Genomic DNA, 17381 nt, shown 5'->3' with positions numbered 1-17381 from the left:
ATGGATGGGAAAAGCTGGAGGCTATTGATAGAGCCTAGGAAAGAAGCAACGAGGCCCAGTGGGGGAGAGCAGAGCTGGTTTCAAGAAATACTGAGGAGTTAGGACTAGTGGCAGGGACAGAGGGAGAGGAGGACTGGCATTTATCCTGTCATTTCCTGCTTAGGTAGTTGGCAGGTGGGGGTGACATCCAAGGAGATGGGGAGTATAGATTTGGGGTGAGGGAAATGGGCATTTCGGTCTGGGGTGGCTGGGGGCCAACCTGAAGATGCAACAGGTGTTAGTTGGGTATGTGGGTCTGGAGGTGAGAAGAATATTCCAGGCCAAAGGTGGATATGTGAGAGTTACCAGCTGTGGAATTTTCTTGAGTATCAGAATAATTTCAGGATAAAATATCCAGACTCAGGAATTACAACACTATAATCATATTTTTTGCATATGTTCCAAATAAGAAAATAGTTAAGCCCGAAAACGTAATTGTGCCTATTCCTAGAATTGGATAACTGATGTATCTTTGCAAATTGTTCATTGAACTGTGCTTCTGGTTTCTTGCCAGCCCTCAATGAGATTTTTATATTTCTTAATTATTCAATTACTACCCACAAGTAGGAGTTTGAAATCAAACCTAGGCTGCTCCGTAATAGAATATTCTCTTGACTCACGAGCACGGTAAAGGAAGATGTCCAGATTGGGGATCCAGGGTGGGAGAACAGAGCAAGTGTAAGCTTCCGGTCCTGGCTCTGTCCTGGGTTCGAGTCCTGGCCTTGCCACACACTAGCTGTGTGAGCTTGGGGAGCTGGCTTCTCTGAGGTCAAGTTTCTGGTCTGCACGATAGAAATGGTGAGAGTGCTCACAGCTCCTGAGGTTGCTGTGAATGTAGGGAAAGGAGAATAGGTGAGGGAAGGTGCTCTGCCTACCGTCAAGCCCGCTCCAGAGGTTGGTTGTGTCCCTAATTGCTTGTGCTCCTCAGGTCTCAGCAGCTCAAGCAGCCACTAGCCGTGAAGGAAGATCCTTCCGACAGCGAGCCGGCCAATGCCTCCGACAGCAACCGCAATCCCGAAGCCCACCTGCCGTCCATCTGCCTCAAGCAGGTGTTCCCCAAGTACGCCAAGCAGTTCAACTACCTGCGTCTGGTGGACAGAATGGCAAATTTGTTTATCCGGTTCCTGGGAATCAAGGGGACAATGAAGCTGGGGCCAACAGGCTTCCGGACTTTCATAAGGTCAGTGAGACCAGCCCCTCTGGCCTGGGATTCGGGCAGGGTGCAGTGCGGCCCCACATCTGGCTGGTCCCCCCCACGCCCCCACTCCTCCTGGGAGAGCCTGTCTGTGCTGCTGGGTCAGCGCCCCGACTGGGGTCGGATTGCTCCGGTGGCTGGCACCGTCCACTCCTGTTTGCTGAGTGGCAAACAGGATGTGACAGACGGGACGGCATTAAACACAATGCGGTGCTGCCTTGAACGAGGTCCTTAAACCACATAGAAATTGCCGTCCCTTGGACTCAGACAGACCTTGCGTCTCTCAAGCTGGGGTGAGGTTCTGCCAGTGGTATGTGACAAAGAAACAAGGCACATCTGTCCCAAGTGTCCATTTCAGGAGAGAAAAGTTAAATAATTCAGTTGATAAATAATTTAATGTATTTGTCCTAATATAAAAATAACATGATTATATCATCAAGTACAATACAAAATTGGCATGAATTTTGAACATGAGACATGAGATAAAGCAAGCGTATTCTCACCATAGCCTGCACTATAACCCATGACCGTTTGTTCACTTGCCTCTACTCCCCGGGACACTTTGGGGTGACACAGGAATAAGTATCTGAGGCACTACTTACTAGGTGTGTAACCCCTGGGCAAGTTAGGGACCATCTCTGAGTCTCAGATATCCTAGAAAATGGGGAGGAAGCCACCTACACACCAGGAGTGGGGTCCCCCACCTCGCAGCAACTATCTGCCGGCATTCGATGTCACTGCTGTTTCGCTCATCATTGGTTTTAATATTTCGACCTTTGCACCTAAAGTCACATCCTTCATAGTTTTATTCACTAAAGCAAATGATTCGAAGCCTTGAATCAGAAACGCTTTTCTCCAAATGAACTGTATGACTTCTAACTCTGGCTCTCTGATGTTCCTGATGGGATGGTACACAGAAGAATCGGCAGGAATCCTTGCTGTTTCAGGGAACCCGAGTTAGGACTTGCATGGTGCTTTGGAGAAGGGCTCTGCGTTTGCTTGGGGGGGGGGGGGGCAGGGAAGGAAGCCCAGTGGAAAGAGCACAGGCTTTGGGTCTGGCTTCAGAGCCAGGCGTGTCACTTAATAGCTGTGTGGCTTTGGGCAAAGCCCTCCCCTTCTTCAAGTCTCGGTTCCCTTGTCTGTAACATGGGAATAATCTCTCCTGCCGATCAGGGTTATTACGAGGTTGGGATGTAATACATCCTAAAGCACCCGGCCCAGAGCCTACTTGACAGGAGCTGTTTGTTAAGTGGGGGGTCTTGTGACTATTATTTCCATTAAGCAATGGGAATTCTCAAGAAAGTCAACAGACACGTGTTGTTATTTCCCTGAGAACACTACCCGATACCTTCTGACTTGTCTGGGAGTTGCATCTGACTCGTAGTAATAGATACACATCTGTAAGTGGTTTAAAATAGTGAGATTAATTTTCCCTCATATAATAGGAAGTTTGGCATGGGGGTCCTAGGGCTCATTAATGACTCCACAATGTGATCACAGCCCACTTTCTTTCTGTCTTCCTGTTCATCCATCCTAAGCATGGGCTTTTCAAGCTTCGGGATTGCCTTACAGTCACAAGATAGCTGCTCAGAATCCAGCCATCATGGTCGAGTTCCAGGCAGGAAGAAGGAAGAAGGGAGATGTCAGATGCTTCCTTCTAACTCCTAATAAAATTCTACTGAAACATAAGAGATGGGGGTAGGTGAAGATTTGAAAAAAATAACACACCATAAGAATCACAATCTCAGTTGCCTCCAGGGGTAGGCTGGAAGCAGAAGCCAGCAGGTGGGATCTGGAAGGAAGGGGGCCCAGGGTACGGCGGGCATGAGAACACATGCCCTGGCTAAAGGAAAGGCTGTGCTGGGGGAGTATCACCAGAGCTTTTGATTTTTCAAGAGAAGCTAGAAATGCTGATTTTTATGTAAAATCCCAATATATGTCTATTGATGTTGGCGATTCAGAAAATAATTTTTAAACACCATGTGGGTTCAGTCAAAGTGTGACTACCCATAGAGACCACCGATGTGTGAGCGTTGGTGTGAGAGGCGAGGGACATACTAAGAGGACTTCTATGTTCATACCTGATTTTAGAAGAAACAGAATTGAGAATGGTCCTAGCAAAGGGGATTCCTAAAACACTCTCAGACTGGAACTGGATGATGTCAAAAACATCACTACAAATCTGTCCGTATGTGATAGGCTTTATGATTCTTTCCATCCTTTTTTTTCTCCATAATTAAGGGCATTTGCTGTAAAATCGATTTTGGGGAGGTTCAAGACCCTTAGGTCCTGTACCATTATTCCCAATCTGCCACCAGCACTGTCTGTGGGAGTGATGGTGACCATGGCGACCGTGAGGAAGGAGAACAATGTCTTCAGGTGGGGAGGAGGCAGCGGGAGGAGGACTCAGACAATGAGCCCCTCTCCCCTCCCTCCGCACCCACCCAGCCAACGTCCTGCCTAATTAAGGATGTGGGAAGAAGTGGAGAAAATGTTGCACAACCGTTAATAGATTTTTCCTTTTGAAATATACCAAGAGATTCCCAACAGCAACTTAATCGTGAAAGATGATATTCTCTGAGCTTAGATTTATCTAAGTATGTTCAGTCTTGCCAGCTATATTTAACAGCAAGCATTTTCTCTTGCTAACAACCATTCCCTCTCTCCTTTCCATTTCGGTTTAAATTTTGCTTCATTATGAATTAATAATATTTATGCCATATGTTAAATCGAGCCAAGTGCCCTTCTCTGGAGCACTGCGCAAGAGACATATTTGCTGGCTAGATATATACTCCTCTCAGATCTCCCACACAAACGGCAGAAGCTGAACTTGGCTTTCACCTGGATGACCCACTCTTTCTCTCCGAGTTCCTCAAAGAGAACTGGAGGGAACAAAATAAACATCCGACCGAATTTATTTTCAGTGACCATCTCTCATAATGTTCTGCATAGATCAGCAGTTTTAGGAGTGAATTATGCTAATGATAGTCTGGCCACATTCTATTTTTCTTTTCTACCAAGAAATGAGAAATAATGAACTGTCGTTCCCTTGTCTAGACTTAACTCATCGAACCAGCTTTTCGTGTTGTTTCCTCAGGAGGCACATAATAGTAGCACATATTACCATGAATTAAGCGCCTCTTTTCTCTCTCTCTCTCTCTCTATTTTTATGTCATAATAATTCCTGGGGCGTGGAGACTTCTCTTTCTCTGAGAAATAGAAATTATCTGATTCTTCAATTTGACAGCTTTCTTTGAGGGAAATGCATTTTTGCTAGTTTCCTTCCATTGGATTACTAATCTGGGGGGCTTTCTATGTAATTCACTAAGAACACGTTCTGCAAATGTATCCTCCATCAGAATCAGACATCAGTTTGCACGTGCTGCATTTTCCATTTCCACAGCCTGCAGATTAAAGCGTTTGCCAAAACCGGGTTCATTTCGAGGAAATGGAGGCAGCTTCTCCGCACCTGGAGCATTTGCTTCCTGCTTCACGCGAGGCCAGTCCGCTTGGAGAGCCCTGCTCGGGCCCTTTGTGGTTTCTGATCCTGCTCTCCTTTTAAATTAGAGAATGGTTTTTCTCTTTTTTCCTTTTTTTCCCCTTCCACTCCCTTTTCTCATAGGGAGATATTAATATGTTTCATAATGGGTAGCTGTGGGGGGTTTTATGCTCCGAGAGGCAACATGGTGTGTTAGAATGTTCTGGAAGAGAAGTGTAAAGGGCCTTCTCTCCCCCTCTGTCATTAACTCCTCCGTGACTTTGAAAATCCCCCTGTTCTGTGATGATCTCTTTCCAGCAATAGTGTGAGAGCCTATGCCTGGGATATCAATAGCCTTTAAAAATATATATGTTATAAACCAGAGTTGTCGTTTTCTCCTCCGATTTAGTGTTGGGTTTTTTTTTTTTTTTATTAACAAATATTGATCATTTGTTAGCTTTCACCTTATAGAAAACTCTCCAGGAAAAATAAGCTGCTTTTCTTTCACAGAGAAGGATGAACACAAAAGAAATTCTATAAATAGGATTTTATGGAGTGGAGAAGTTGGTTTCTAAACTCCCCATGAGATGTCAGTAGTTGTTGAGAGAAAATGGGGATGATAATTTCAGATCTTTCTATACTTGGGCTCCTAATAACCTTGAATGATTTGTGATTATCTCCCATCATATGTGCCCAAATTCCTTTGATTCTGGGGAAAAAACAAAGAACAAAAAACATTTCTTCGAAGTGGTTCTACATCATGGAGGAAGGCTGGGAGCTGTCATTTGCTACTTCCCTGTATGTACCAGGCACTGAACTAGTCCTTAAAATGGCTTTGAATGGTGAGTAGCCTTATCCTCATTGTACAAATAAGGAAAGAACCCCAGTGACTTGTTCAAGGTCACATAGCAAAGTCAAGATTCAAATTCATGTGCATTTGACTCAGAGCTCTTTTTTCCCACACACCTTTCCAGCCTATCCTTTCTTAAGAATTGTCCTGGCTTCTCTTGTTACCATATTTCTTGGACTTCTCCTCCACTGAAGAATTTATCCCTCCACTCCTTAGTTCATTTGAGGAATTTCATCCCAGGGCATAAGGGGAAATGGTTCAAATGATTAAGAGCTACCAAGAATTCACATTTTTATCCCAGACTCTGAGATCACTTCCACCCTCTGAGAGTGGCATCCAAGACGGATTCAGCCCTGCGTCACTCACTGGGCTCAGAGTACCATCTACGCATAGTGAACACAAAATACATTCTGTATTGAGTGGATGGATAGATGAAAAATTCATTCTAAAGTCTTGACCCTCCAAACAAGGAGGCCCTCCCTGTTTGGGTCAATTGAGAATGTCTGGTCACTATAGGGACAAACCTAGGAGACTCTCCCCAAGTGACCCTGGTTGACTTCCCCCAGCCCTATATCCCAAAGCTTCCCAACAGGTCTCTCTAGAGGCTCTGGCCTTACTGGGCCCCACCTGAGACTATGCCTTGAGTCCTGGGTTCTTCCTATGGTCCTGGGTTCTTCCTACGGCCCTGGGCTGGGTCATCTCCCAACTTCTCCCCAAATCTCCAGGGGAGGACTGGATGTGAATCCCCGCTGCGTGATCTTGGGCAAGTCAAGTTCCTTCTCTTGAGTCTCAGCTTACCTGTCATTGAAATGGGATTAAGAATACTTCCATCACAGGGTGGTTATAAAGATCCAGAGAGCCAACGGACAGGAAAGGGCCTGGCCTATGGATGGGTGCCCAAGAAATGCCTACAGAATCAAAATTCTTTTAAAGCATTTCCTGTCTCCTGCAGCCAGCATGGATCCCCCCTTCCCCTGTCCGGTCACCAGATGTAGCAACCAACTGTGTTTGCAGGCATCACTAGGGAGGATGAGTTACCTTGGAACAGGGATAAACGGAGAATTCTCTTTGGTAAATTACGGCTCCTGCTAAAGGTTTGACACTTCTATTTTCTACCTGTCAGAAAAAAAAAAAAACTATATACCAGTGGTCAGTTTGGTTTCCCTTTTTATACTCCATCACCCCACAGAGCAAGCCGGGCAGAGCTCCTGTCCTATGGGGGAACAGGTAGTCCAGAGCACACCGATATGATAATTAGGGGAACGCAGTGGCCCTTCCTAATGAAGCTTTGCAAATGAGCAGTGCAGGCTGTCGGCACACCTTGGGAGAAGCTGGAGCATTGTCTGCAGGGGAACCCACTAGAGATAGCCATCTGGGTGACACGCAATGTGAAAAGCTCTCCGTCCATTGACATGTTGTTACTGGGGCTCAATAACTGTGTGCTGATGTGTTTGAAGTCTGCCACCGGTGACTTGTGATTGACATATGGAGCAGGAGCCCAGGAGGGAGCAGGATGTGAATTGATGGCCTGAGAAATACTAGTGGGGAAGACAGGAAGGAAGAGGGAGGGAGGGAGCTAGCAGGTGCGCTGGCACGTAAAGAACACCAGTCTCGTCTGGGCACCACGCCGGGCACACTCCCAACCACCACCGGCAGGGGTGTGCATGGGTTTGGAGAGGGGTTTCGGGGTGCCCGAATCCTGCGTGCCAATCAACCCCTCTTCTGTCGGGTTCCTAAGGGAGCTATTCACACAAGGGCTGATGACAAATGGGAAATCAAAGAACCACTTTATCATTAGCTGGGGCAGTGGGTGAGGGCACGTTCGGAGAGTTGAAAGCAGCATTGAATGTAGTTCAGCCAAACAGACAGTGGGCCCAGAGGTCTAGCTTCAGGATTCCCGGGGCAAATCGAGTCTGTGTTGGGACTCGCTTCCCAGCACGACCCTGTTCAGGAAGGTGGTGCATCTGGACAAGCCAAGGGCTACCTTTAGTCTGCACAGAGAGCCCGGGCTCTCGTACCCAGACAGTCTGACTGGCGAGCACCATTTCTCCAGAATGGACAGGGCCACTTGCTGAAAGGTCAGCCCCAAGCAGCCTCTGAAGTTCCCGCTTTCTAGCTCTGGAAGAGAAAATGGGAAAGGGGTGAGAGATCGGGAGGAGAACCAACAATTGTTGGCCACCTGGGTGCCAGGCACCATGCTGGGTCCTTGGCATGCGCTGCCTCATCTCATCTTCACCCCCGCCACGTGGGCGGATATTCTTCTCTTCTTTTTAGGTATCAGCAAATAAAGGCACTGAAGGTTTGAGTAAATGCTCACAGCCCCACAGCTAGAAAAAGCAGCAGAGCCAGCATTTCAATCCTGGTCTGTCTGATGCCCAAATCACGTTCTTTTCAGTGTGCCAGACTGCCTCCCCACATCTCCAGACCCAAAAAACACAAAAAACAAGAAACAAAACGAAACAAAACCAAGAGGGGAGGAGGAGGAGGATTGCAAACACGCCTCTATGCTCAAACCGGGAGCTGATGTGGGACTGAAAACCTGGTCATCTTGGCCTCTCTGCACTGGAGGAAATAAACTAGGGGAACCTCTGAAACTCCGAGGCCAGCCTGTCCCCGCCCCTGCCACTTCCAGATGACTCCCCAAAGTCAGGAATGAGCGTGGCGGGGTCCCGCAGCGATGTGCCTCAGCCCATGCAAAGGGGTGTGGGCCAGTGGCGCTCATCTGCGCTGGAAGTCTCGGGCTCGCTGTGGCTGTTCGGGTCCCATGTGAAATCTCGGGGGACAGATTTAGATGGGAGAAGTGCAGAAGCCTCAAGCCCCTGTCTGTAGGTTTGGGCCCAGGGACTCATCTGGTGAGCATTCCAGCGGGGAATCACTTCTGGATAGCAGCAATATCTTCTGTCTCAATCAGTGACATCATTTGGGTCCGTTGGGACCCATCATTGGGTCCCATGAGTGTGCCATTGTCGGCCGATGGACACTGGTAAGAGAGCAGAGCACCCAGGTCCGGCTTTTCTTTCTCCTCCTAGAGACTAATGGATGTGGAGGTGAAGACATGCATAGGGTGTATTTTTGAAACATGGGATTCTCATTTCCCCCTCGGAGCAGGCAGAGACCTCCATTGGTAGGTGTTAGAACAGGCCAAAACACAGTGACTGCTTTATAAGGGAGGAGCCTGAGACTCAGGAAGGGGACATGGATTCACCAGGGCCATCAGCTTCAAAGTGGCAGTGCCAGATTCAACGCAAGATGTGCCATGCTCAAGTCCTTGCTCTTTCCAGCCCTTTAGAATTGACCAAATGACAGAAACCCACCATGATCTAACCTTAACTTACATTTTCAGCCTTCTCTCCCACCACCCCTGCCGTATGCCCACCACTAGTTCCAGCTGTGGGAAGGGAGGGCCTTCCAGGCAGGGGACCCAGCCCTGGCAAAGACATGGAGGCAAACCGGAAGAGGGCGTGCTCCATCTAGCAGTAACATGTCCCCTCCCGTCTTTGGCAGGAACTGCAAGCTCAGCAGCAGCAGCTTGTCCATGGCGGCTGTGGACATCCTCTATATTGACATCACAAGGAGGTGGAACTCCATGACCCTGGACCAGCGGGACTCGGGTAGGTACCTGATTCCTGGCCTCCACCACGTCTAGTGGGAGTCCAGATGGGTGGGCGGTACCCTTTTGGTTCCTTCTTGTTCAGGGTCAAGGTTGGGGAAAGAGGAGGTTATCCTGTCAGCTCTAGACATTGCTGGAAGGATTGAGCTGAATTTGAATCCAGGAGCACTATCCTGAATTCCGATACCAAGGCGGTGCCCACTCAGATTCGAGTTCCACCGTTAGAATCTCTTGTTTCTGCTTAAGGCCATTCACGTGTTTATCCCTCAGCACACATGTACTACTGTGTGCTGGGCCAGGCCCTGGACAGATGGGAAGGAGTAGCACTTGGCTCTCACTCGCTGTAGAGCAGGGAGGCAGAGGAGAGCCCAGCGCTGGCTTGGGGAGGGGTGCCGAGGGGTTATTGGGAGCCCAGCGGAGGAGCTCCTGTCGAGGGAGACCCAAGGAAGACTTCTTGGAGAAGGGTGAGTGGGGTCAGCCAGTGAACAGGGCAGCACGGACCCCTCCGGCAGGTGTGATCTGGCCGAGACACGGACACATGTGGAAGGCTCAGATAACCCCAAGAAGCTTGGAGGGGCTGGAAGGGAAGGGAGAAGGGGCAGAGATGGGGTTGCAAGAGCCATCGAGGCCTTGAATCCACATAAAAGAGTTTGCTCTTGATCCTCTAGATCAAGGGAGGGTGAAGGATTCCGTTAGAAGGATCCACCTTGGGGTGACCGTGTTTCTGATCTTCTTCCTCACACAGTGTGTTTTTCCAAAAAGGCATAATAACCATACCTGACATTTGTATAGCTCATCGTAAAATTACACCGTGCTTCCCTGCATAGTCCTTCATTAAATGTCCCCATGAACCAGTGCACTAGGTATCAGCGTTTGCATTTCACAGATGGTAAGGTGTAGCTCGGGTGACCAGGCACCCAGGCTTCCCTCCCCTGGGCTGCCTCCATGCAAAAGGGACGCCGGGCGGAGGGGGCACCTCAGGGAGAGCTTTCTCCTGTGTTTTGGTGGAAAGGACGAGAAATCAGATTTTGGGAGAGCCAGATTACAATTGACTGTGCCGTTTTCTCCCCGTGTAAGCTTGGAAAACCATTCTGCCTCCTGTCTCCACTTCCTCTTCTGTAAATGGGGCCAACAGTCCCTGCCTGCCAGGGGCGCCCGGCGGTCTCGGTGTCCGTGGATAGGAATGTGGAGCCCTTGCTGACGGTACAAAGCGGCTCATCTTATTAGTGGGTGCTGCTTGGGGAGAATCCCGGGGGTGGGTCTGTGTGAGCGTGGGTTGCTCCCTGCCACATCCTGCCCCACACCCATGGGCTACAGCTTTTGACCGCAGAGATCATCACCCTTTAATAATGATGCTACCGGCTGCCAGTGGTTGGGCGAGTCCTACGCGTAAGCACTCTGCCGGGTGCTTCATGTGCACAGCCCTGGCTGGAATTCTGGAAGGAGGTAGAATCGCCTCCATTGCAGAGAGGAGGCTGAGGCTCAACAGCATAGATGGTGGGCACGGCCCAGCCCCACCGTTTCCCTTCTGGGCTGCTTGATCCTACCAGTTGATCCCGGAGTAGGATGACCACCAAGCTCCCTACTGCTCTCCTTTCTTGAATTCAAGAGCAAAACTCAGGGAATACCAGTAGGCACTGAATCAACAAGGTGAGTTCCACCGCATCTCGGTGGGTGGAGAGCCCTCACAGCCTTCCCTGGCAACCAGGAGAGGCTTGAGATGGAGCGTCTTCAGAATCAGGCAGATTAACGATCATCCCGAGGACGGAGAGCGCTCACATGACAGTTGAGCGGGGCGCTTTTCGCTGACGCCTTCAGAAAGCGAAGAAGTGTTTGCTCTGTGAGTTGAACGCAGGGAGTCACTGCAGGATCCTGTGGAGGGGGCCAGAAGAGGGGGTGGGGGTGGCAGTGGAATTATTAAATATTGAAATTGATCAGGAGTAGCAGCAGGAAGCTATTTATCATGTTTTATTGCTTCAAACTAGCATTACCATCTGGCCCATTGTTCATTCTGAATAGCTTTTCATGTTTTGTTTGCCTCTTAAATTGCTCTCTGTAAGCAGAATCCACAGGGGCTGTCCACAGCAAGGCTCGGGTGAGGTTTTCTGGGGTCTGCCAGGATCTCTCCGTTCTGCTGACCAAGCTAAAGAGATGAGAATAATACTTATTTTTAGCACCTACTGACAGGCGAATCCGGGGCTGGGATCTCCCAGGCCTGTTGCCATGCCTCGGTAACCAATCCTTAGCAGTGACTGTGATTTCGAGATTCCCTCCCATGTGCATTATCTCCTTGCAGTTCCCACACCAGACCTTCAAGGTGGGTAATTGTATCCCATTTTACAGATGAGCATCCTGAGGTTCCAAGAACAAGTGACTTGTCTAAAATCCCATAGCCAGTGAGTAGCAGAGCCCCCATTTGAAGTCAAGCCTCCTGCCTCCTGGCCCAGGATGCTGTCCCCCATCCAGGGCCCCCCCCCAAGCAGTGGTGTTCATTTGAGTGACTGGGGAGGGGACGGGGGGTGAAAGGTCAACTCATAGAGCGCAGGGCCTCTGGGAAGATGGAACTGGAGTGGAGGTTAGTTGCCGGCGTGAGCTCCTGTCTCCCCTGACATCATCGTCAGAGCTTTAACTGCTGTTTCCATGGCTCCTGAAAGGAAATCACAGACTTGGGGGCGGGGGGGGTACAGATAGTGGGGGCTGGGCATTACAGCCAGGGATGAGAAGCCTGTCTGTGCCCACGGTCTCAGGGGTCACTGCTGTCCGGCTGCTGGCAAAGCTGGGACCCAGTCCTTGCTTCCGGAGAAGGCTGGTCTGACACCCCGATTCTTGAGGAGAAGGAGCTTCTGAAGTCAGCCGCATTCTTAGGAGCATTCAGGAAGCTCCGGAATAGCACAAGAAGACATTTGTTGTTGAGTGGTGGTTCTGCCTTTGGGCAAGTGTCAGCAGAAAGACCAGAGAGTCCTCCTTCCTTCCCTCCATGGTGCTGAGCCAAAGGATTCTCCTGTCCTCCGTTACAACTAAGTCCTGGCCAGAGATGTGGAAGCCAGGTCAGAGGGGGCAGCTTTACCTGTCCTGGAGCTGCCACGGGGCTGACAAGAAAGTAGTCAGCAGAGTGGTGTAACTGGGCTCTCATTCTCAAAGGGCACTCATTCACTCATTCACCAAACAGGTAATGAACATGTTAGCAGGTATTGGGCTGCTGGGAGTATAAATTATTTACAGATCCCACTCTTGAGAAAAAAAGTAATAGAGACCATTTACTGAACATTTACTATGTGACAGAAATACAAAATGCTTGTTATGAATTATCCCACACAGCCCTGTGAGATAAGAGTTTTTCTCCCATTTGACAGATGAGAAGCCTGAGGCTTCAAGAGGTGAATTTAAACAGGTGTGCCAAGTATGTCAGTGGGGACCCTGGGATTTGAACCAAAAGCAGTCTGCATTCAGAGCCCTTTGCCTTTTCATTACACCCAGTGTCTCCCGCCACACAAATGAAAAGGAGTTGACCGTTGTCATAGGGTACGGCCAGAGCCCCAGTCAGGGAAGCAACAAAGTGGGGGTGCTGTGAGGATAAGAAAAAGAACATATACAAAGCCCTTAGCATGGCGTGCAACCCAGAAAAGGTACTCTCTACGAGTTCTGTACCCCTGAAGGCTAGCACGGGGCCCAGAGCATGCAACAGCATCATGCTCAGTGCCCAGTGAATGTTTGATGAGCAGACGAATAGCAATAAAAAAATGTCCTGCATCCCCAAAATAGGGTGTTCTGAGTGTGAGAGCCATGACTTATTGTAGAGCTGGTCTCAACAACAGTCTCCCTTCCCTCTCCGTAACATCCAGCAGAAAACATCAGCCCGTTCGGCTAAGAGCATCACCCCACACCCAGCACCAGCTGTGTCCAACTGCTTGGGCAAGGTCTCCTTTCTGGAAGCAAGCCCAGACCTCCCTTCTGCCCTCGTGAGACTTCGGCACCCACCAAAGGGGTTAACCCGATTCCTGATATCTGAGACCTTAATGAACCCTTTATGTAACCTGCATGGGGAGACCCTACTATTGAAATGGAAGAAGAAAAATGGTGTTTGAAAGATTAGTGAGAAAAAAAAATCAAAACTAGTATTAAAAAAAAAGAATGCACATCATGAAATCTAAATCTCAGACCATCCTTTTATTTATTTATTTATTTATTTAAGATTTTATTTATTTGACAGAGAGAGACACAGCGAGAGAGGGAACACAAGCAGGGGGAGTGGGAGAGGGAGAAGCAGGCTTCTGCTGAGCAGGGAGCCTGATGCAGGGCTCAACCCCAGGACCCTGGGATCATGACCTGAGCCGAAGGCAGACGCTTAATGACTGAGCCACCCAGGCACCCCTCAGACCATCCTTTTAAACAGCCTTGTTTTTGATGTTTTTTTTGGGTTTTTTTGTTTTTTGTCCGGAGCTCAAGTGCATAGAATTGGATTAACCATAATCCTTGGTTCATGAGAGCCTTCCATCCTGGTCCATGCATAACCTGCTTTTATTTAGTCAGCTTTTTAAATTAGTAATTTTTAATAATGTAATAAGCATCCACGACTCACCACCCAAAACAAAAGCTAGGACTTGACAATAACCCACATCCAGCACATGGCTCTCCCCCAACACCAGCCCATTCCCCGCCTCTTTCCACCCACAGAACCCTCATCTGGATCCTGTGCTCATCAGTCCCTAGATAGTCTTGCTGCTTCCTCTCTGTTAGAATGTCAACAACTACTTAGGAGCTTGATGGAATTTAGTAAAATGCAATCTCACTCCCCCGGGCCGGCCAGTGTAATCGGCACTAAAATAAATACATACATACATACATACATAAAGATTTCAATTTGCAATTCCAGAATTTCTAGCAGAACAGAAATCTAAATGTGGGTCTTCTCAGCCAAACTGAGGTCTGGTAGCCCTGGTGTTGCCTAGAATCAAATGAAGGAACAAATTTGTCAGTGAAGATGCAGTCATTTCATGTAAATTGCACTCATGAGCGCCTTCTTATCATTGAGACTTTGCTCTCAACTCTTCCCAGAGTGGAAATTTCACTTCTCTGTGCTAGAGACGAGGACAGCATCAAGATTAGGCAATAAAAGGTAGTATTACTGCGTCATCTATGAGAGGAAAACATTTCGCTGGCAAAGGGAACATTGGAGCCCAGCACCTGGACATCTTGTCCATCTAACACACAACAGACATCTGGAGTCCCTCCCAGTAATCAACGGAAACATGATTGCAAAGCAAGAAAACATGGATTGAAAAGTCTTTCCCACCCCCCCTTCTCCACCCATTCAAGCAGGCGCACACATACATCTTGCTTGCAGAGGGAAATCCACGAGTGGCATCGTTTAATGCCTGATACATCCTGCATTTCTTCTACTGCCTGACAAATGCCTGAGCTACGTGGGCCCCCTTCCTGGGGCTGCCTTAGTTTGACTGGCAGTATAACCAAAGCCACAGGCTCTGGGATCCAGCAAACCTGGCCTCGAACCTGAATCCGGGCTCCATAACTTGCTAGCGGTGTCACCTCTGCAAGTTACATAACTCCCTCGGAGCCTCATGTCCATCCTCTGCAAAGTGGAGATAATAATGGTGCCCAGCTCATAAAAACAGTGCCCTGGACGAAGTGAGACAGAGCACACGAGGTGCTCAGAGCCGGGGCTGCCGTAGACACGGCTCCGGAAGGGGCTGCTGCTGCTGCGACTGCATGCGGGGCTCTTGCTGCACCCCTCTCTCAGGAAATGCTTCCCCGCGCCTGCTCATGCCCGGCGCTCCGGGACCAGCCAATTAAACGCTGTGGAGCGAGGCCGAGTGCTGTGCCCGGCACGGAGTAGGTGCTCTGCAAACGTGTCAGATGAGCTAGGATCAGACCCTGACGATCCGCGGCGCCTGTGGGTGTCTGAGTCTTATGACTGTCTCTCACCAAATTTCCTCAGTCGACTTATGCAAATCATCTGCCTCCTGTACTTTCATCAGCTGGAATGAGCCCCAACTAAAATGTATTTGGTTAACGATGTACTGAAATATTTAAAAGTATTTTTACTTGGAATGTTTAGCAAAGCCTCACATACATATACATGGACGGCCCCTCCCTCTGAGATATGGGAGGCCGCCGATAACTCGGCAGGTCTCACGCAGCGTCTCTTGCAACACGTCTGGCACAAGCGACATTCTTCAGCCTTGAAATTATCTCGAAGTCAGATGGGCTTCTCTGGACGTGTGCCCTACACGCTTACAAAATAGTCGGCCTCAGAATTATCCTTAATAAAGGCAAGTGAGCCGACAGAAATACCAGCTCGCCCTCGCCCTCCGACAGACGCTCGAGGGCCTGTCACCTCATGGGCTGCGTGTTCTGGAATCACTTCTCCCCTTCGTGAGGGCCGCCAGGAGCTGCTGTGTCGCGGGCACCTGTTCGTCATCCTCTCCATTGTCACCTCCAGGGTGAAGGGAACAGGATCTCTGTCCATTGAGCTGGCCTGACCCCCCTACACCCAAAAGTCACAAAAAGGGAAAAGTGGAATGACATCGTATGCAGCCCCGCCCCCCCTTACTTGTGCCTGGTGCTTACCACTGTGGATCTTACAGGCACAGCCGAGCAGGACGGAGGTTGTCGGGAAAGCGGGAGCAGCCAAGTCACGTGGGCTGCGGTCCAATCCCGGCACCCCTCCCCCACCCCCGCCTAGCTGGCAGCTCTTTGAGGGGGCACTTCAGCTCTGGGAGCTTTAAAACGGGGCTGATGACATCACCTTGGGTTGTTGTAAGGACTTAGTGAGGAAGTACATGCCTGATTCAAACAGAGCCCTTGTTGGTTGGTGGGTGGGTTGGCTGGTTGGTTGGTTGGTTTGAAGCACTGTGTGGTTCCTGATGTTTGTGTGCACTTTACAGATTACAAAGGACTCTCCCAGTCCACTTGTTCACTGAACGCTCAGACTCCTGGTGAGCTGGGTCTTAGTCCCATGAACCCATTCTCGGAGGAGGAAACTGAAGCTTGGGTAAAGAGGGATTCGGGGGGCAGAGCAGGAACCCTGTCCTGAGCCTCCGCCTTGTGCTGCCTGGGAAGTGACAACAGTCACAACCATGTGAAGATGGAAGGACCCTGCCAATCCCCAAATGTCCCCAGGCCCAAGAACCTGATTCAGGGACCAAGGCATCCCTAAGGGTTGGGCTGAGCTGTATTTGGTCCCCAGTCTTAGCTCAGGGAGACGTTGGCCATGACAGACACATCTAGGGGACTCCTCCCCCAGGCACCCCCCATCTGCTCCCCCTCCTGCCAGGGGAGTCCTATAAATGTTCATATATACTTTACCGTCACAAATATGGCACAGAAGCTCCCCACAGCCCTGCTGCTTAGAGTTGAGGAAATGAAGACTAGCCGGGTTAGGGGCCACCTCCAGTGGTGCCCAGCTAGTACGAAAAATTTACAGAAAAATTGAGCAGATAGTACTGAGAATTCCCATATATCCCCCCGCATTGTCCACTATAATATCTTGTATGACTGTATATTTGTTAGCGAATAAATACTAATACATTATTAAAGTCCATAGTTTACATTAAAGTTGTTGCTATGTTGTGCATTCTATGTGTTTTGACAAGTGCATGATGTAATTTCCCCAACATTATAGGACCATACAGAATATTCTCACTGCCCTAAAAATCCCCGGTGCCCCATCTATTCATCCTCCCTCACCCTGAATCCCTGGCAACCTTTTTACTGTCTCTACAGCTTTGCCTTTTCCTGAATATCACATGGTTGGAATTGTACCATGGCTGCCTTTTCAGACTGTCTTCTTTCACTTAGCAATATGCATTTAAGGGTCTTCCGTGTCTTTTTGTGACTCGATCGCTCAGTTCTTTATATTTCTGAGTAATAGTCCACTGAATGGTTATACCACAGCTTGTCAATCCATTCACCTATTGAAGAATATCTTGGTTGCTTCCAAATTTTGGCAATTATGAATAAAGCTATTATAAACATTTGTGTGTAGGCTTTGTGCGGACATAAGTTTTCAACACAGTTGGGCAAATACCTAGGAATGTGATTGCTCAATCATATAGTAAGACCATGTTTAGCTTTGTAAGAAACTGCCGAACTGTCTTTCAAAGTGGCTGTACCCTTTCATGTTTCCACCAGCAATGAGTGAGACTTCCTTGTCAGCATTTAGTATTGTCAGGTTTTGGATTTAGCCATT

At 48.9% G+C, this 17381-nt stretch overlaps 1 protein-coding gene across 1 annotated transcript in view; it reads left to right on the top strand.

The window, feature by feature from the left end:
* TTLL11 (tubulin tyrosine ligase like 11) overlaps positions 1–17381 on the top strand; it is a 225994-nt gene that overhangs the window by 186346 nt on the left and 22267 nt on the right. Inside the window, exons 7-8 of the mRNA XM_021691507.2 lie at positions 968–1219; positions 9067–9173. Coding sequence (XP_021547182.2) covers positions 968–1219; positions 9067–9173 — 359 coding nt within the window. The remainder of the gene's footprint in view (positions 1–967; positions 1220–9066; positions 9174–17381) is intronic.

This window comes from Neomonachus schauinslandi, chromosome 13 (assembly GCF_002201575.2).
Source record: "Neomonachus schauinslandi chromosome 13, ASM220157v2, whole genome shotgun sequence".
NCBI lineage: Eukaryota > Metazoa > Chordata > Mammalia > Carnivora > Phocidae > Neomonachus > Neomonachus schauinslandi.
Note: the sequence above shows the minus strand (reverse complement) of the source record. Positions and strands in the feature narration are given on the sequence as shown.